A 20,278-nucleotide genomic window follows, 5' to 3' on the forward strand; every position below is an offset into this window, starting at 1 on the left:
CATGTTGCAAAGACAAAAGAGCACTGGGGCTGCGTTCTCCGCTGGCCTTCCCTCACAGCGGCGGAATGGGTGTGCCTAGAGTGGTGGGGGCGCCCCTGACATTCTCCCCTCAATGGGCCTCGGTGTCTGTCCTGCCCTTCCCAAATACAGCAGAGCCACTGGCCACAAGCCCGGGCAGATCAAAGGTGAAGGAGGAGGGAAGAGGCTCCACGAAGGAGTGAACCTGGGGTCTCTGGGACCTGCCAGATTCAAGTCCAGATCCCTCTCTGTCCTTGGACGCCGGGTGGCCCTGAGCCAGAGCCTCGGTCACCTGTCTGTACGTGGGGACAGTAGCGCCAGTTCACAGAGCTGCGGCAAGGAAGAAGTGATCGGTCCGAAGGGAACATCGATCCCGCCCTCCCTCAGGACCAGGGAGGGGCAGACGGGGCGTCGAGGGCACGAGGAGGGTGTGAGGCCAGCGCAAGGAGCCGCTCCGTCTGGGCTGCTGTTTATTCAGTACAGGCCCAGGGCCCGGCCCTGCCCCAGGAAGCGGCTGAGCCGGGAGAAGCGAATGAACAAAGGCCACTGGGGAGTGAGTGTGGGCAGGGCGGGGGCTGGCCTGGGGTGAGCTGAGGGGGCACACGGCCACTGCCCCCAACCTCGGCGGCCTGCCCCCGGGCCCCCACGCCAGCAGGTTCCAGGAGGGGCCAGTGCTGGTGCCCACAGGGAATGGGTCCCGGACTGCCTGCCACCTCCAGCCCCTCCTCCTCTCTGCGCCCACTCTCCTTCCTAAGGCAGTTCCAGGGGCCAAGCTCTCCATCTGGCTGGGGAGGCGGGGAGGGGAGGGGGGTGTCCAGAGTCCAGGTCCCAGGCCTGGGCCCAGGGACTTTCCTGAGCAGGAGCCTGGGGTCGCTGTGCTAGGACAGAGGAGCAGGGAGGCAGGCGCCCCAAGCCAGCAGGCCTTTATGCGGGCGGCGGCCCCGCCCCCGCTCCCGTGCTCCGTACTCCCACTCCCCCTACCCCCCAGATCCGCACCCTGGGGGGGGCACTCAGGAGTCACACCAGCTCCCACCCTTGTCCAGGGGCCCGGCAGCCCCTCGCGCGTCCCTGGACGGCTCCCCGGCTGCCGTGTCCTCGTCGTCTTCGTCCTCCTCGTCCTCCCCGTCAGTGAACTCATCTTGGCCGAGGCCATAGGCCAGCGTGGTGTGCGCCAGGTCCACCTCGATGGGGAAGACGTCGGCGTCGCGCAGCACCGCGTAGCAGTCGTTGTAGTACTTGGACATGGTGGACACGAGGCGCTGCAGCTGGAACACGATGTCCTGGACTGGGGCGGACGGGCACACGGGCGCTGGTGGAGAAGCCCCACCCCCAGGCCTGCCCGGTCCCGCCCCCTGCCCCTGGGCTGCCCAGCGCGCCGTCGGCGACCCCCACGCCGCTGGAGTGGGCAAGGCCAGGGCAGCCCAGCCCAGCGCAGAGCTTGTGGACGGCGCCCCGCTGCGCCCCCAGGGCACGGGCCAGTCCCACCCAAGCCAGACCCCAGGCGGGGATTGAGGGGGTGGGGGCGTTCCCGCCAGAGCTTCCCATCTTGGGTCAGACTCAAAGCTCTCCCATGGCGGGGCCTTGGAACTGCACGTAGGTTCCTCACCTCTCGGGGCCGCCGTTTTCCCAGCTCTGAAAGGGGGAGAAGGCGGTACCCACCCACCCCAGCCCAAGGGTGGCAGAGGCCGTGGGCTGGGCACACGTGTCTGGCCCCCAGTGACCACCTAGTCCCCTCACCGTGCTTCTGGTCTAGCAACTCCATCTTCTCCAGCACGTCCTTGCGCATCTGGGAGAAGCGGGCGCGGGCCTCCTGGCGACAGCGCAGGATCAGGCGGTACTCGTAGTTGCCAGTGCTCACGCGGTACAGGGGCTCCCCCAGGGCCTGGGGCGCGGGAGGGGGGAGGGGAACACATCAGAACCCCGGCCGGGTGGGAAGGCGGGGAGGGGGAGCCCGCTCTGGGACAGACACCAGCTCCCAGCTCACACCGCCACACCACACCCCTGGTCCCCCACTTCTGATTGCCAGAAGCACTTATTCTTTGTGAAGAAAACAAAAGACCACACCCGTGCACGTTAAATAATGAATATTTAGTGCTAAGGGGAATCATCCTGCCATCAAAAATATTAAAAATGTAGAGGATTAGAAATGCCTCTTAGGAGTGAGGAAAGTCAGCCTCACCAAGCCTGGGGGAGTGGCCCCGCAGCGAGATGGCCGCACTCCGAGGCCCAGGGGGGGCCGGGGTGGGAACGGATAGCCCCACACGTCCAGAACAAGAGCTCAACCAGATGCCCGGGCCTCTCCAAGGTTGGCCTGAGCCACCCAGCGCCCCGGGCAGCCCCTGGACATTTGTGGGCCTCTGAGACAAGCTGGGGAAGGTGTGTACACGCCAAGACTTTCCAGCACCAGGGCCACCCCCCAGTCGCCCCTGAAAACTCACGATGCAGCTGTACTCCTCGTCGTCCATCTCCTTCACCTTCAGGCAGTAGGACTGTGTGGGACAACGAGGCCACAATGTCAGACGGGCTGCGCCTCCTGGGTGCTCCCCCTGATGCCCCACTTCTTTCCATGCCCCACAGGACCCCTAAGCCCTGCCTGGGGGCAGCCATGCCAGGTCTGGGCCCGGGCCCTGCATGCGCTCAACTGGGATAGGCTGACACCCGTCCCGGGGGCTGGCATCTCACCCGGACTAGCCCTTGCCCGGGGAGGCCCAAGGCGAGGGGGGCAGCGTGCAGGACAGGTCACTCATCTGGGAGGGTGGCAAGGGCCTGAGAAACAGCCCAGTGTTTACCAAACTCAAGTCCCAAGTAATGCTCTGGGTTGAAATGGACTCTGTGGTCAAAACAACGTGGGAAGGCCCTTGAAGAGTCACGTGGCACACAAGCCCGTCAAAGGCGCTGAGAAGTCCCACAGCAAAGGAGCCTTGGCTGGCTTGTTGGGGCATTTCCCCTCAACTCCTTTGACCATGAGAATTTTTATTTCAGCATAAAACTCAAAAATGTCCAGGGACGCCTGAGTGGCTCAGTGGGTTGGGTGTCTGACTTTTGACTTCGGCTCAGGTCGTGACCTCAGAGTCATGAGACTGAGCCTTGCATCAGGCTCCACACTTAGCACAGAGTCTGCCTGAGATTCTCTCCCTCTGCCCCTCTTCCCACTCACGCGCTCTCTCAATAAATAAATAAATAAAGTAAAATCTTCCAGGAAAAAAACTCAGTAATGTCCCTTGGCACCCACTTCATAACCACTGACCCATTGTAAAAGTGACCCCCAAGGGGTCAGAGGGGTCCAGAGTGAGCGCTCTGCCTACCCCGGGCTCCCAGAGGCTCCTCTGAGCAGTCGGGGAAGGGTCTTGGCTGCCGCCCAACTGGCCAGGACTTGCAGGTCCCGGTCCCACATCCTCAATCAGACATGACAGAGGTTCCAGCCCCATCCTGCTTGCCAGCCTGTGGCCAACGGAGGGGGAAATCCCTAGGTCGGTTCTCTCCCCAGCATGCCAGACTCGTCCCTCCCCAGGGGCCGGAGACCACTCACTAGGTACTCAAACTTCACGTCCAGGTACTTCTTGATGGTGAGGCGAGTGTCTGGGATGGCTTTGTTGAGGTACGTGTTCAGATCTGTCAGCATCTGGAAGGGAATGGTGGGGGCAGGTGCTTGGTCCGCGGGGGGGCAGGAGTTAGGCGGACCAGTGTGACGAAGATAGCACTGACCCAGCAATCCTTCTATGGGACCCAGGCGTCAGAGCCAAGGGGCACCCTCGGACAAGTCTGTCCACCCCATGGTGAGAGGACAGGCTGGGCCCATGTGCCAGGGCCAGAAGCCAGCCTGGAGGTCAATGCCGAGTGAGGTCAGGGAGGCAGAGTGACTGACCCACAGTCAGCCCTGCAGGGGACCAAGCCAGAATCTACGCCCACTGACTCCAGTCCAGGCCCCTTCTGCACGCCACACTGTCCCCTCTCTACCCTCACATGCTGACATACACACATGCCCAGCATGACCTACCGGCTTGATGGTTTTCAGCAGCCGGATGCCGAACTTCTCGATGCTGCGGTGGGCGTCGGCAAACTTCACGAAAGCCTCGCTCGCTGCTGGCTGGGGCTCCCGCACCCCAATGACGGAGAACACGTCCCCAAAGGCTGCAGGACAAGTCTTCCCTGAAGGCTGTCCCTACCTGACCCCTTCATGGGGAAGCCAGGGATTTGCTGGGGAGAAGCAGGGCAGGGGGGCGTGGCAGCCTGAAGGCCAAGGTCTGCATGAAGTCTATGTCCCAAGGGAGGTGGGAAGACACCTCTGAAGACAGCTGGGTCTGTACCCCCAGGGGAGCTGGGTCTATACCCAAGACAGTAGCCCTCATTCCCCAGAGTGACCAGGCCGTGGGAAGAAGGCTCAGTCAAGGTTGGAGAGGCTGGCATTCCCTGACAGCAGAGCATTGCTCTGGGAATCTGGATGCTGGGGTCTAAGGCCAGCTCTGCCCGCAGGAGCTGGGTGACCATTTCGTCGACCTGGGGCTTCATTTTCCCAACTAAATTGGTACTAACTGTAGCTGCGCTGCCCAGCAAGCAGACTTGTAGGAAACGAGGGCACAAATAAGGACGGCTCCATCCACTGTCAAGGGCAGTAGAGGTAAGATGGGGCAGGGCCAGACAAGGGATTGGACCCCACCGATGACCAGCTGGTCCAGATGTTCCCTACTGGCCCCTGTTACTGCTAGCTCCTGGCATCCAGACCAGGCTCAGCTTGAACTTGGCCTGACGTCAGATGCTGTGGTGTCTGCCTGAGTGTGGGGGTGAGGAAGGCCCCGGGGAGGGGATCAGCCACACTCTCACTGTACGGGGAGGCACCGGGCTCAGAGGGGAGCGAGGGTCTTCCCAGGATCACATAGCACATAGTCTGGGGGCGCCCTTACCCCGGTGTGTCTGTGACAGCTCATAAAAGGCCCGGAGGAGGTTCTTGGTGTGTTCTGTCATTCCTATGGGAGAGACCCAACCGAAAGGGGATGGGGGCACATGGCGGGACCACAGCGGCCCCCAGGACACGGCCTCCAACCCCACCCCAAGGCCGTCACCGTTCCTGAGCTCACCGGCTTCTCCCACAGCCCCACTAGGGCCCAGGGTGGAAGGCTTAGCCCCAGGCCCAGCGCCAACCAGGAAGAGCCCCCGTCAGACAGGAGAGCCAAGGCTCGGTGGGGGCAGATGGTGAACAAGGCCTCCCAAGGGCCATCTCTCCGGGAGAGAGTCGGGCTCAGAGAGACCCCCACCGCGTTTACATGGGCTATTATTGGCATTTTTTACGGATGTGTATTAGTTTCATAATCAGAAAAAGTATGTCTTAAGAGGCTTTTTCTTAAGAACTCCTAATGGCTGCCGTCCTAGAATGTCACGGGCTGGCCTTCCCGCCTCTGCTGCCACCATCTCAGAGCTGGGCTGTGGCGGTCGACCCCGGGGCAGAGCCCGTGCCCGGTTCGCTTCTCACCTTTATACAGCTCGGCGGTCCGCTCCAGCTCCTCCAGCCTCTTCACAAGCCCGTCTGGGGGTGTCGGAGAGAAGGGGAGGCCAGTGAGTCCCGACGAGCATGGGGGAAGGAGAGAGCCGGGGGCGGCCCGAGCCAGACTTGGGAGGAACGAGGCAGCCCCAGAAGAGAACCAGGCCTGGCAGGGGACGGGGTCCCAGGGAGGGGGAGCTGTCACCTCGGCTGGGCTTGGGAGAGTTTGGGGGCAGCCCAGGGTACCCAAACCACAGGCACGCCAGGGACAGGCAGGGCGGCCCCCAGGCCACCCCTGAGGTAAGTCCCCACCCTAGCGGGCTGGGGCCCATCTGAGGGGCAGAAAGGGGACGATCATTTATACATTTATACATTATACAAAGTCACGAGTGAAAAACGGCTGGGCCATCCCCAAGGCCACGCCTGTGGGTGGCTCCCAATGGCCACGCAAAGGCAGGCCCTGCCCTAGCAGCCAGGGCCCCCGTGCCTCTAGGACAAACCCTGCCGAGAGCCGAGGAGGAAGGCCGTCAGAGCGAAGCCGGAGAGATGAGTGGTCTGGACAGCCTCCGTGCAGGCGTGACGCAGGGCTTAGTGCGTGAGAAACGTGTGACAGCTCCGGAGGAAGAACCACCCAGGGAGGGACGACCAGGTCGGGAAGGGCCCTGAAGCCGAGCTCGCGCTGGACCCGGCCTTGGCCATCCACCTCACTCGCTTCACAGAGGTTTCTCAAGCACCTTCTGCCTGCCGGACCGGCGGCAGGCCCACAGAATGGCCTTGGTGAATGAGCCCACGTCATGCCCTCGAGGCTCACGGTCCAACAGAGGAGACAGTGGCCAAGCAACAGTGGGGTGACCCAAAGGGCTGTCAAGGGCGAGGTGGGGGCAGCTGCTTCCCCTCAAGAGCTCAAAATGGGAGCAAGGGGACCACAGGGGCCGGGGCCAGCTTCTTGGATCATGGGAGGGAGGGCCCCTCCAGCAGTGAGGGGACAGGGGACCTCCCACCGCCCCACCAGGAGCACCGGTGGCCACCTCAGGGCAGGGTCAGTGCAGGTGTCGGTGCCCTTGGCTTCCTCATGTGGTGGCCCCTCAGGGCAGGGCCTGGCCTCACTGAGCCCGGCCACTGTGAGCTAGGACTCCGGGCTCAAGGCTCCTTGCACACAGCTCAGTCCTCCCTCCCTACGCGCATGTGGGGCAGGGACTACTTCCCTCATGGTCTGATAAGCTGAGAGACAACCTGCCCGATGGCACACAGCTGGGCACTATTCCAGCTGGGGGGGCCCTCTGACCCCCGCCCCGTGTTGACCTGAGCCCTGGCTTTCCTGAGCAGGAGGCGGGGAGGGGAGTAGAAGGCGAGCTTGGGCGAGGTGGTTGGGTGTCAGGCGGCGGCCGTGCGGGCTCTGCGGGGCAGGAGGGGGCACCGCTGGGCGGGAGGGGGGTCTTTGGGAGCTGGGCCCCTGGCTGGCCCCCAGGCGCTGGCTCCCCGGAGCCCTGGCCCCCGGCCAGCCTGGCAGGAAAGGAGCCACGTAAGCGCCCGCTGTTGTTTTTAGCTGGGTCATGGGACATCATGACAGCTTCAATTTTAGAAACCCTATTTAAGGCTGGGGAAATTGCAAGGTTTGGGGGGAAAAACACAACAACCAGTTCTAATTTCATCTCAACGCATGGTAACTACAGTAACAGGGATTTATAGACACCAAGAAGCTGAAAATAGCAGCCGCCACTTCTGTACCCCACCCCACGCCCCCCCAATGAAGCCCAGTGCGCCCAGCTGAGCCCACAATATATATAGGCATTTAAATCCCGCCCCCACAGGCACAGCAGAACTGCTATTTATAAACTCGGGCTGGGGAGGGTGGGAGCAGGACCAAGTGTTTTACTGGCCACACACATGCGTGGGTGTGAACGTGCCTGTCCCGTGGCTTCTCCCCACCCCCCACCCCAGTCCTGGCCAGGAACCACTGCGACAAGGGCAGCAGCGCCACCTCCTGGAGAAAGGCAGGGAGCTGGGGATGCACTTAAGAGGGCCCGTGGTAGCTGCCGGCTCTGTGACAGCAGCTGGGGACAGTGGCAAAGGAAAGCGCAGGTGCAGGGAGCTGGACATCTGTCTCATCTGTGCCCTGGGCCTGAGGGCCGCTGGCTGCAGGAGGCCTTGGCTGACTGCCGTGGACGCTCTGGGGGTGCAGAGGGTGACCATCGGCCCCACGGGCAGCAGGACCCACATCAGCAACACAGGTGGCCGTGGTGCCCCTTGATCTCGAAGGCTGGGCATGCGATCCTGTCCCCCAGGCGCTGGGCAGGAAGAGAGGACTCACCATTGCACAGGATGGCCCGGCTCAGGCCCAGGGCGTCTGCGGTCCCCGAACTCATGTTCTCCACCAGGCGATGCTTTACCTTCTTCAGCACTGAAGGGCAGAAAGGGCCTCAGTGACGGAGCCTGTGCAGCTGGGCTGTTGGCCCGCCCCTGCCCCAGCTCATCTCCTCGTGATCAGCAACCTCAGGGACCGAGGGGGCTGCACTGAGCTCTGGTGACTCTGAGGACAGCCCCGGGGCAGAGGTCGCACTGTACCCCCTGCCCTAGTCACTCTCCATGAGGGCGGTGCTGGGAGCGGGAAGGAGGCGAATGTGAAAAGTGCCAACAGGCCAGCCAGGGAGAGCCTCTTCTACCTCTGCGAGCGGAGGTGCCATCAGCGACAAGTGACCTTGGACCCAGACTCAGTTACTATATACGTGGCCACATATATGAGTCCTGGAAGGGGACCGGGATGGGACCAAAGGGGTTTCTACAGAGCACCTCCATCCAGGACACACTTGATCTTAGCCTCTCTCCCTAAAAACCAGGACGCGGCTATGGCCCTAGGGTAGAGGGAAAGTGTGTTGGGCTCCAGAGCCAAGGGACCTGGGTGTGCGTCACCCAGGGGACACAGCCCTCTCTGGGCCTCAAGCCTTGATGCGGAAAGAGGCAGCTGGTCCAGAGGACCTCAAAGCTGCAATGTCCAAGCTCTGGAGCCTGAAGCTTCTACAGATCCAAAGCCCAGCCCCCCTAGCAGGAGGCCACTTGTCCTGGGGCATGCGGTGGGAGCACGGGCTGGCCAGTGACGTCCAGCTCAGACCTCGAGCCTTCCTGGGAGCAGGCAGGTGGGAGAGGTGGCCAGGGCCACGTAAGGGCGTGTCGGGGGGCAGGAGGCACCATGCCTCACTGTAGAGGCTGCCCTCCCTTTCGGAAGGGGGAGGGGCTGGCCCATAAGGGACACTGCAGGGCAGTCAGAGGAGGTGGCCCTGGGAGAGGACTGCAACATGGGACAGGAGCAGCTGTAGGAGAGCACCCCGGGTACTCCCCCAGGCCCCTAACTTGGTCAAAAGCCACATAACTCTTGACACACTGTCACAGAAATGCAGAACAGGGGCCGGGGCCTGGGGGGCCGCGGGGCACCACCGTTCTGTCCCCACTTACCAATGTCCAGGGACATGCCCTGCTTGGGGTCTGCCTGCAGCTTGTTGTAGTGGATCGTCACCTCCCCCTGGAAAAGAGGAGGGTGGAGAAGGAGTCTCCTGGGTTCCCAGCCCCTCCCCTGGGGAAGCCTGTGTGCCCCAAAATCTGTGGCCATAATGGAATCCTGAGCCCAGGGAGGGGCCCCAAATTCTGCCACACTGGGCCAAGGGCTGTGACAAGGCCCTGCCTTGTAACCTGTTTGTTCCCAGGTCCTTCCTTGTCCCACTACGGGCCGGGCCCTACGGAACCAGCAGGGACAAGGGCAGACACGGTCCCTGCTGTCACAGAGCTCAGAGCCCGCTGTGCTCCAGCGAGATCGGGTGCCCTGTGCTCCCCCACCCCACACCCCACTCTAAGCCCTCGCTGTGCCAATGAGGCGCTCTAAGTCACCCCAGGCTCAGTAGGCCCCCTACTAACACATCCACGTTCCTTCTCTGTGCCTGGGGCTGGGATGCCAGGGAGGTGGGGGACAGCCCACAGCCCCTAGGGCCCAAGCCAGCAGAGAGGCTGATGCAAATCACTTTCCACAACAGGAAGGGGAGTGCTGGCCTTCTCCTGAGAAGTGTTTCCCCACTAGGGGAGGCACAAAGGTCACTCTCATCCATGCAATCCTAAGACCCTTGAACTTGGGCTGGAAGCCATTCAAATACAAAACAGGATTTCCAGAATGAGCCCTGAAGGGAAATCAAAATGACCTGATGCCTTCAGAGTCCGGGGCAGAGGCAAAAGCTCTCACAGGCTGTGGCAGAAGTGCCCTGTGGGGACCGTGACAGACAGCAGCTGAGGGCAGCAGGACTCAGACCTGAGTGCTGGTCCAGCGGGGTGACCAAAGCAAATCCCTTCCTCCCTCTGGGTGCTGGTAAATGGGGACCTAAGCCCTGCCTGCAGCCAAACACGGGAGCTGGGAGATCCCTGAGTTAACGTCAAGGCTGCGCACACTCGAGAGGACCTCTCGTCCCGGTGGGCAACATCAGGGGGCGCTGGCATGAGACGGGCCTCAGAGGACGGGGCGGGTAGTGATGAGTACACGTGAGCACTGAGGAAGGGGCCACAGGGGACACACCCCTGGCCCCTGGTCTGTGCCAGGATGAAACACGGTCTGCCTGCTTCCCACAAGAGCTCCTCTGCCCGAGAGGGCTGCACCAGGTCAAGAACATCCCGGCTGGGTGGGGCGGAACAGGAGAATAAACGGGAGAGGGCGGAGAAGCCCAGGGCTAAGGCAAGAGGGACAGGCAGGGACATTGGTACCAGGTCCCCGAGACACGGAGGAGGGACAGGGGTGAGGAGAGGTCTGGAAGGATGGGGCGAGGGAGCCAGGACACTTGGCCTAGCTATGGTTGGGACCCCTGACCTGAAAAGCTCGAAATCATCCAATGGCTTTGCCGTTTTGGTTTCCCAAGCCACTAGCAGCAAAACCTCTAAAAAATGGCTAAAGGGCTACATGCTTGCTTGTGAGTGGTCAGAACACTGCCTGCCATCGGTGGGGGAGGGGATTTGTGGGGCGAGACCTCGGCCCACAGCAGCCGGGGTGGAGCGCGGGGAGCAGGGACCGGCCACGCGTGATTGTGGTCTGCAGAACACAAGACCGGCAGCTGGACTGCAAGCCGCCGCAGAGCCCAGAACTTTCCCTGGGGGTCTGTGAGCCCAGGGGACCCAGTGAGCAGAAAAGCTCCTACAGGGATGAGGAAAGGGGGCTCCTCTTTCCCTCCTACCCCTCCGAGGCCCGGCACGGCCCGACTGACATTTATCGGGTGTCTGTGGACCCCGGCAGGTTCACCTTGGACTTCCAGCTTCAGCTCCAGCCCTGAGCAGGGACACACTGGCTCGCCCTGACGCACGGTTCCCAATCCGACAGCAACCCTGGGAGCTGAAGGACAGGGGACCGGAAGGTGCCCATTGTCCTGCCAAGACACTACAAGTCCTGGAGCGTGAGCGGTATTGACCGGATGCGGGAGACGCTGCGGGAGGCTGGACTGTGGCCCGGACCCGGGTGTACCAAGGGGGCAGCTGAGAAAGGGCCCGTCCCCTTCCAGGCCTGCGGGGGCTTCTGACAGGCTGGGGGTCATCAAAGTGACGTGGCTGCCCGTGTCGCTCCCGCCCCAGCCCGCAGCAGCCTTACCTTCACCTCCTGAATCATCTTCGCCACTTCCACCTTGGTTTTGCCCTTGATTGACCTGCCATTGACACCGGTGATCTCGTCACCAGCTGCTACGGTGCCGTCCAGGGCCGCTGGGGTGTTGTCAAACACCTGGGGGTGCAAAGGAGGGCGGGGTAGAGACAGTGCTCCCCTGCGCCCCGACCGAGGCCTGGCTCAGGCCAGCCCACACGCACCCCAGCCGAGTGTGTGCTCCTCCAAATGCAGTTCGTTCACAGATTCTCCCCACAATGCCTGAAGCCCCAAAGGCCCTCTGGTCAGTTCCTGCGCCTCATCTCAGTCCCCAAAGAGCAAGGACTCCACCGTGCATGTGATCCCCCCTCCCAGGGTCCAGGGTCTGCACTCACTGTGGCGTGAGGCAGGGCGGGCCTGTCCAAGCACGGGTGTGCAAGCACTGCTCTGGGCAAGGTGGGGGCAGGGGGGGGGGCAGTTAGGCCGTGAACGTGTGTGCAGAGATGGACAAGAGGACAAAAGGCATAGCCAGACAACAGCCACTAGGACAGACACCTAATTATTAGCAGTGGTCGTCTGGTACCGTCTTTCCTCTCCTTGATCTTCAGTTGCTAAATTTCCTACACAAAGTGTATAGAAAGAACACTTGATACTGTTTCACATATATGTTCCTTACATGTAACATTATAAGGAAGAAGTAAAAATCCCGAGATGAGAGTTTCTTTCCATTACCTTCCAGGATCACACTAAAAACACAATCATTATTATTTTTTTAAAAATTTATCTGAGAGAGAGAGTGTGTGCACACATGCACGCATGTGAGCAGGGGGAGGGGCGGAGAGGGAGAGACTCTCCAGCCAACTCCCCACTCGGCCCTGATGCAGGGCTCGATTCCAGGACCCCGAGATCACAACCTGAGCCAAAATGAAGAGTTGGATGCTAAACTGACTGGGCCACCCAGGCACCCCAATTTTTTTTTTCACTGGTAAAGAAGACAATGAGAGGGTCTACCTGTCCTTGGAAGATGGACAGCAGGAATCCAAAGGCCTATGGAGGGGCTTTAGGAAGAAAGATCTAGTCTTCGCTGGAAACTGCTACTGGGTCAGGAAGTGGACCTCTGGAAACAGCCACAGGTGGGCGGAAGGCAAGGTGTAGAAAGTAAGGAAAGGACTCAACTCCGGGTTCCTTCTCCATCCACAGAGTCATCCATCACCACCCCTTCTCCACGGAAGATGGAAGTGGTTTCCCCAGAGAAGCTCCTGACTCAGGCCCAGGGACCGAGGGAGGCAGGAGAAAGGTACCGGACTGGAGAGATTTGGGTTTAGCGAGTCCCCAGCCCCTACCCCCAGGCCTACTGCCCTTCCCCACAGGAGACTGGAGGCCGCTGCCCTGAACGGCTCCACGGCCAAGGCCCGTCTATATAGACACTGGGAGAGTCCCCCCGACAGCTCCCCTGACGCCTGACTGCCCCACAGGGAAGCCCCCAGACACGGCCCACATACAGATCCTCGACTACTTAGCACATGGCGGCGATGGCTCACTTGCCCCGGAAAGACAGGTGAGGATTTCCGGGCACTTGGGAAAAGGTCCCATATGAGAAACACTTACACAGAGAAAAGGAACCACAGGAAGCAGAAACAAAGTAGGGGCGATATAAAAACAGAAAGAAAAGCACAATTAATGTCTTCAAAGTGATTAGAAAAAGAACAGGATGATATAAAAGGATCAATTCAAAAATAGGGGGGGCACCTGCCTGGCTCACTCCATTAAGTACCTGACTTCAGCTCAGGTTATGATCTCGGGGTCCTGGGATCGAGCTCTGCATTGGGCTCCTTGCTCAGTGGGGAGTCTGCTTCTCCCTCGCCCTCTGCCCCTCCCCCCACTCGTGCTTGAGCACTCTCTCTCTCTCTCTATCTCTCAAATAAACAAATAAAAGCTTTTTTTAATAAACAAATAAAATCTTTAAAAAATTAAAAAAAGGAAAAATCTTAGAAATGCAACTTATAACTGACATTTACAATGTCAAAGAAATTAGGCAGCCAAGCAGAGGAAAGTGAAAAAGACGTGGGCGATCAGAAAAAAAAAGAGAAAGAAAAATATTAGAAGATCATTTCAGGAAGCCCGGCACTAATCAACAGGAGTCCCATGAGAGGGAACAGAAACCAGAGCAGGATCCCCTCAAAGAGCTAACACTAAAAACTTCCAGCGGGAAGAGAGACATGAGGGTCCCTGAGGGACACGCCCTCTTAGGCTCCAACACAAGACAAAGACCTGTGCCGAGAGCCATCATTGTGACCCTTCAGAATGCCAGGGACACAAGGAAATTCCCAAGGGTCTTGAGAGATCAAGGATAAAAGAAATTACAGATAAAGGGTCGCCCATAAGAGCAGCCTCAGACATAACAACAATGCTGACAGCACAGATAATGAAAGGACACCATTGAATTTCTAGGTGAAAATTATTTTCAAACTTGGCATCTTTTTTTTTTTTTTTTTTTAGTCATTCTTGATCTGTCCAAGTGTCAAGTGGAAGGACTAGAATAACAACAAAGACAGGATAAGGGCACCTTCAGAGACACAAGCTCTCAGAAAATGTACCTCCCATGCAGCCTCTCTCAGAAAGCTGCAGGAGGGAGCGCTTGGGTGGCTCAGTGGGTTAAGCCTCTGCCTTTGGCTCAGGTCATGATCCCAGGGTCCTGGGATGAGGCCCGCATTGGGCTCTCTGCTCAGCGGGGAGCCTGCTTCCACCGATCTCTCTCTTTCTCTGCCTACTTGTGATCTCTGTCAAATAAATAAATAAAAATCTTAAAAAAAAAAAAAAAAGAAAAGAAAGGTGCATGAGATGCACTCCACCTCGATGGGGAAGTCAGCCGAGAAAGAGGGCTCCCGGCCTGCACAGCAAAGGAAACAGTCAACAAAGCTAAAAGGCAACCGACAGAATGAGTGAAGATATTTGCAAAGGACACAGCTGATAAAGGGCTAGTATCCCAGATCTATAAAGGACTTAGGCCAGTCAAAAACCAAATAATCCAATTAAAAAATTGGCAGAAGACGTGAACAGACATTTCTCCGAAGATGACATCCACGGGGCCAACAGACCTATGAAAAGATGTTCAACATCAGTCAGCATCTGGGAAATACAAATCAAAACCACACTGAGATACCATCTCACACCTGTCAGAATGGCTAAAGTCAATGCCACAAGAAACAAGTGTTGGGAAGGATGTGGAGAAAATGGAACCTTCTCGCACTGTTGGTGGGAATGCAAACTGGGGTAGCCGTGCTGGAGGAAAACAGCATGGAGGTTCCCCAAAAAATTAAAAATAGCGCTACCCTACGATCCAGCGATCACATTACTGGGTATTCAAAATACAAAGCATACATACAAAAATGCTAATTCAAAGGGATATGTGGGGGCACCAGGGTGGCTCAGTGGGTTAAAGCCTTTGCCTTCGGCTCAGGTCATGATCCCAGGGTCCTGGGATTGAGCCCCGCATCAGGCTCTCTGCTCAGCAGGGAGCCTGCTTCCCCCCCCCAACCCCTCTGCCTGCCTCTCTGCCTACTTGTGATCTCTGTCTGTAAAATAAATTTCTAAAAAATCTTAAAAAATTTTTAAAAAAGGGATATGTGGACCCCTACGTTTACAGCAGCATTATTTACAAGAGCCAAGATATGCAAGTAGCCCAAGTGTCCATCGACTGATGAATGCATAAAGATGTGGTGTGTGTGTATATAATGGAATATTACTCAGCCATAAAAAAGAACGAAACCTTGCCATTTGCAAAGACATGGATGGATCTAGACAGCATAATGCTGAGCAAAAGGAGTCTGTCACACAAAGACCACATGATGTTACTCATAACGTGGAATTTAAGAAACAAAACAAATGAGCAAAGGGGAAAAAAACAGAGACAAAGCAAGAAACAGACTCTTAACTATCAACAACAGGGGCGTCTGGACGGCTCAGTCGGTTAAGCATCTGACTCTTGTCAGGTCATGATCTCAAGGTTCTGAGATGGAGCCCCCCCTGCCCCCCGGTCAGGCTCTGCCCTCCGCAGGGAGCCTGCTTGAGATTCTCTTTCTCCCTCTCCCTGTCACTGCCCCCTGCACACCTGTGTGCACACACGCACTCTCTCAATTAAATAAATCTTAAAAAAGAAATAAACAAAACTAGAGAGGACAAACTGCTGGTCACCAGAGGGGAGACAGGTGGGGGATGGGGAAACAGGTGCTGGAGATTAAGGCAGGCACTTGTGACGAGCACCAGGGGACGTGTGCTGGTGCGAAATCATTATATTACACCATACATGAAGTCGCTGGAATCAAATGAAAACTTAAAAAAAAAAAAAAATGGAGGAGGGAAAGAGGACTCCTGGAGTCCCACAGAGGAGAGGGAAAGGGAGGCCCAGTGAGGACAGACTACAGCCATCAGGGCAACAGAAAGATGGTGGCAAGCAGCTACCCGAGGAAAGGTGCGGAAGGTACACAAATGGAAGAACCCCAAGAAATGACGTTAAAAAAGAAGAAAAGATTGAGTTAAGAAAAGAGACAGAGGTTCCTCAAAAAGTTAACCACGGAGGCACGGTGGGAGCCAGCGGTCCCGCTGGTGTGTGCACCTGCTCCCAGGTACATGCTCCGTGCACACAAGCACGTGCGTCCGCCCAGCAAGCGCCTGCGCGGCTCACAGCAGCATCATCACAGTGGCTGAGAGGGACGAACAACCCAGACATCCCTCAAAGGAATGGATGAACACACTGTGGTGCACCCACAAAAAGGAATATTCATCAGCCGTAGAAAGAATGAATTACTGAAATACGCCGCCTGAATGAAGTTCAAAAACGTTATGCTAAGTGAAAGCCAGACGCCAAAGGTGACATGTTAGAGTCTGTTTATATTAAAATATCCAAAAGAACCACCTACGTAATAAGCAGATTACTGACCGATCTGAAATAACCAGCACAGACACTGGTCATGGAGTCAGAGGGGTGGCGGCTGGGGGAGGGGAGAGGGTGACGAGTGAACACTTAGAGGACGCGGGCTGTTCTGGGGGATGAAAACGTTCTGAAATTAGAGATGGGTGACGGCTGAATTTAGCAAATGCGCCACAAATGCCATTGAACTGCAAAACTACTAACTGTATGTTATATGAATTTCACAATAAAGTAATTTTTAAAAAAGCATGACCACGGATGATCGTGAAGCTCAGGACACAGACCGGGGTGTCATCCTCCTCCTACAGCACCAGCAGCTCGGGAGGACGGGCTTCTTGTTCCCCTCACTGCCTCACCCCTAGTGCCCACAGCACAGCCTGGCCCGCGGTGCTGACACGCAGACTGTGGGTTAGCCTGAACTGCGTGATCACCATGCTGGAAGGATGGGGGCAGAGAGAGCAAGGAGGCTCTGGAAGAGAGCTAACGTTCCCACCTACCGGACTGGGAGAAGTTGACAGATATTTACAAGGACAGATCCGGAAATAACAGGGTAAGCATCTAAGTGAGGAAAGTGGAGGCTCACACCTAAGAAACAGCTCTAAGCGTAGAAAGCAGCATTGCTATGGGGGTAGGGGTGGGGAGGGTTGTAAGAAGGGGTGGAACAGGGGTGCCTGAGCGGCTCAGTAGGCTAAACGTCCGCCTCTTGGTTTCAGCTCAGGTCATGCTCTCAGGGTCATAAGATCGAGCCCCACGACAGGCTCTGTGCTCAGTGGGGAGTCTGCTTGGGATTCTCTCTCTCCCTCTGCCCCTCCCCAGCTCTCCCTCTCTGTCTAAAATAAATAAATCTTTTTTTTTTTTTAAAGATTTTATTTATTTATTTGACAGAGAGAGATCACAAGTAGACAGAGAGGCAGGCAGAGAGAGAGAGAGAGGGAAGCAGGCTCCCTGCTGAGCAGAGAGCCCGATGTGGGACTCGATCCCAGGACCCTGAGATCATGACCTGAGCCGAAGGCAGCGGCTTAACCCACTGAGCCACCCAGGCGCCCCTAAAATAAATAAATCTTAAAAAAAAAAAAAAAAAGGAGTGCTATTATTTGACCAAATTCTATTATTTTATAATCACGGGTTGTTCTAAGCAGACCTGGTCCCCAGTGGGTGAGGAGGGGAGGTGGTCAATCAGGCACAAAGCAAGGGGCCAGGCTGGGGCCAGGCCTCCCTAGCACCCCCTGGATCAGAGGAGGCCAAACTGCTTGTGAAGGCAGCACCCAGAGGAGGCCAGACCACAGCCCGGGAATCTCTGTCTTCGAGGCCCAGAAGCGACTCTTTTGCAAGATCCTCGGACAGACGGCAGTTTCCCATCTACCACCAATGGCTACTGAGCTGAGAAAGTCAGAACAGGGCAGAAGCCGGGTCGAGTTTATGTCTGAGGTGGAGACCTTCCTTCTGAGCCTACAGAAAAACCAGGGACTCCGACCAGCCACCAAGTCAACGGTCCCCATGGCTCAGAGTCACACTGACCGGAAGTCACCAGGGCAGCTTCTACAAGAACCACAGAATTGTCCTGCACCGTCTGGGGAAGTGAACAACAAGAAAAATAACAGCATCTTCTACTCGGTGTTTATTAAATGCCAGGCATTGCTTGGGGCATTCTGTTTAATCCTCACGGTGACCAAATATTTCACACCCTCACTTTCCAGGGGAGGGAGCTGAGGCCCAGAGAGGCTGCGTAACTCGCTCCTGACCAGGGAGGCTTACACTGAATTCAGACCATTATCGCTTCATAGACTGGGAGACTTCCCACGACACTCCACTTGCCCCAGCGCCCTCGGCCAAGAGTTTTGTGGGTTCGACCCTATGCCAGGCACTGCACTCAGTGCTGACGCAGGAGAAAAGCAGACTGAGAGCCTGTCCTCCAGGAGCGGAGACAGGTAAGCGGCGAGATACAGAATCACGAATGGGCAAGCCCATGATTACAGAGGGTGACGGGGGCTGAGAAGGGAAGGAACACAGTGATGTGACGGAGAACAAGGAGGCACCTCCGGAGGGGGCACTCGGGAAGGCCTCTCTGAGGGGGTCAGACCTGAAGAAAAAAAGGCACCAGCTCTACAGAGGGGAGAACGATGCTGCTCAAGCAGGGAGATGGCCCTCCTCTCCGGGACCTCACCCCCACCTCCGAAGCACCCACTACCTGGACGATATAGAGGCAGGGGCAATACTGAGCGCCTCCTCCAATGCTGATCCCGATCAGGTTCTGGGCATCCTTCTGCAGGGTCACCTTCCCGGGCACAGTCGGGATCCCGCTGGAAAGAGAAGCACATGAGGCTGAAGCTCCTGGCAGAAGGACGACTGGAGGGGACAGTGAAGGGAAGAGGCCCTTCCAAAACCCGAGAGGCTCCAAGTGCTGCTCAGCTTTTTCTCTTCTCGTTTGGCCAAAAGAGACAGCATCTTGTGCTGGCACGGGTGCAGCTCTTGGGAGTCCTGAGGATGCGGGATCAGATCCCAGCTCTGCCAACAACCATCTACAGGACTTGGGTAAGTCAGTCACCTCTGTGCATCTCGGTTCCCACATCCAGAAGGCAGCGGTATGGATAGAAATGGCTTGCTACTTGATGAAAGCCTAAGAAAGCCCATGGAAGGCACTTAACACCAACCCAGCCCAGAGCAGGCACTCCATGAGAACAGGTCCCCCTTCCCTCTCCTTCTTCCTACCTCTGAGACCTGAGTCAGACTCTGTCCTCGTCACCTTCTCAGGCACATGGGGAACATTATGGCCACCTTCTCCAGGAAGCCTTCTCCTGTTAAACTATCCATCACCCATCTCTCAGTTGCTCTGTTCAATTAACCCCCAGTTTTCACTATAAACCAGCACTTATTTATGTTCTGTGGTAGATATTTGCCTGTATTCACTTATTCATTCAACAAACATTTGCTAACAGCCTATTGACGGGGAGCACCATACTAAGTGCCGAGGACATGCGCAGTGGACTGATGGAGGACAGATGTTAGGAAGGAGACTAACAATTTTTGAAAATCTGCCCCACTGATAGTCTACACTGGGAAGCAAGGTGGGTTTACAATATTCCTACTCACCTTCAAAACTTGGCTCAATTGCCACCTCCTTTGTGAAACCTTTCCTGAACACCCTAGTCGAGGCACTGCTCCATCTGCCCTCTCCTTGTAGCCAGGCCATCCTCCGTTAGTGCCCATGTGGCCCTGACCTGTTATCTGCTAATGCGTCCACAGCCCAGCTACAGATGGTGAGCTCCTGGAAGGGCAGGGTCTGTTACTGCTACAAGTACAAGACCTGATCCCCCCGCTGAGAAGCAAGGGTCTGTAGAACTGGGAAGTCTGGGGATCTGGAGGCCCTGGAGCTCGTGCGTTCCTGGGACTTGCAGGGAACAAAATACTCACAGTTTATCCTCCTCGATGTCATAATCCAAGTCCGCGAACATGGTTCCGAGAGTTGAGGTGGGCTGGCGAACCGCCCAGCTCAGCAGGGGAATGGGGAACTGGAACAGGGAGAGAAAAGAGTGTAGGGTTTGGGGACCCGAAGTGCCTAGGTGTCAACCTCCGCCCCGACGATCCGGGAGAGCCGGACCTTCCCCCTTCCCTCTGGACAGAGGGGAAAGTCCCCGAGGCTAGGGGGCGGGAAGGTACGGGAATCTTACTGGGTACAGGGAGGGATTCCAGGCCAGGACGTGGGCTCAGACCCCAGAGCCCGCCCCCACGGGTCTCCAGGCCTTTGGGAGCTACCTCTGTCGCTCACCGGAAGCGTCGGTCCCACAGCGGGTCCAGGCCAGGCTGGCACCTGAACCCACCTGCCGTTCCACCTGTCTGCGGCCGCGACTGTCGCGTCACTTCCTGTGAGACACGGAAGTCCCGCCTTCCCCACCACCGGGGTACTCGCCCCAGTCCCTGCAGACAACCCTTCCTCCCGGGCTCCCGGTGCTCCCAGAACCAGAAGAGAAAACAAGTATTGACGGAAACTCGCTTTTAGCACGAAAAAGCGGAAACAGAGGAAAGGTCTGGACAGGCTGACAACCTAACCCCGCCCCCTGCCCTGTGGCAGCCGCCATCTTGGTAAGGGCAGGGTTCTTCCCAGATTCCTCCGCGGGACTCCGGGGACCACGCCGGCTGGGCGGTTGCCATGGCAACGGAAGCATCCTTGGGCGCGGAGGTTCTCGGCGAAGTTCCGTGGAATACAAACACTTTCACATTTTCTGCGTCCCGGCCTAGGGTGCATCTCTGATGACAGTCA

At 57.5% G+C, this 20,278-nt stretch overlaps 1 protein-coding gene across 3 annotated transcripts; it reads right to left on the reverse strand.

Annotated features, from left to right (window-relative positions):
* Positions 1-475: 475 nt before the first annotated feature.
* LOC111157671 (protein interacting with PRKCA 1) lies at positions 476-19,875 on the reverse strand. Of its 3 annotated transcripts, none has more exons than XM_022519286.1 (13): positions 19,787-19,875; positions 19,432-19,529; positions 18,209-18,320; positions 11,103-11,231; positions 8,945-9,011; positions 7,806-7,895; positions 5,486-5,539; positions 4,920-4,982; positions 4,016-4,149; positions 3,548-3,640; positions 2,457-2,507; positions 1,756-1,900; positions 476-1,303 (listed from the first exon to the last, which is right to left on the reverse strand). In XM_022519286.1, exons 2-13 carry the CDS (start codon positions 19,470-19,472, stop codon positions 1,029-1,031), a joined length of 1,254 nt encoding a protein of 417 aa, XP_022374994.1. In that variant the 5' UTR covers positions 19,473-19,529; positions 19,787-19,875; the 3' UTR covers positions 476-1,028. The 3 variants fall into 3 exon arrangements, with proteins under 3 accessions (XP_022374994.1, XP_022374996.1, XP_022374997.1); XM_022519288.1 differs by lacking the exon at positions 19,787-19,875 and adding an exon at positions 19,689-19,774; XM_022519289.1 differs by having other exon boundaries at positions 1,076-1,298.
* Positions 19,876-20,278: the final 403 nt, after the last annotated feature.

This window comes from Enhydra lutris, unplaced genomic scaffold (assembly GCF_002288905.1).
Source record: "Enhydra lutris kenyoni isolate GAN:26980312 unplaced genomic scaffold, ASM228890v2 scaffoldscaffold55, whole genome shotgun sequence".
Lineage (NCBI taxonomy): Eukaryota > Metazoa > Chordata > Mammalia > Carnivora > Mustelidae > Enhydra > Enhydra lutris.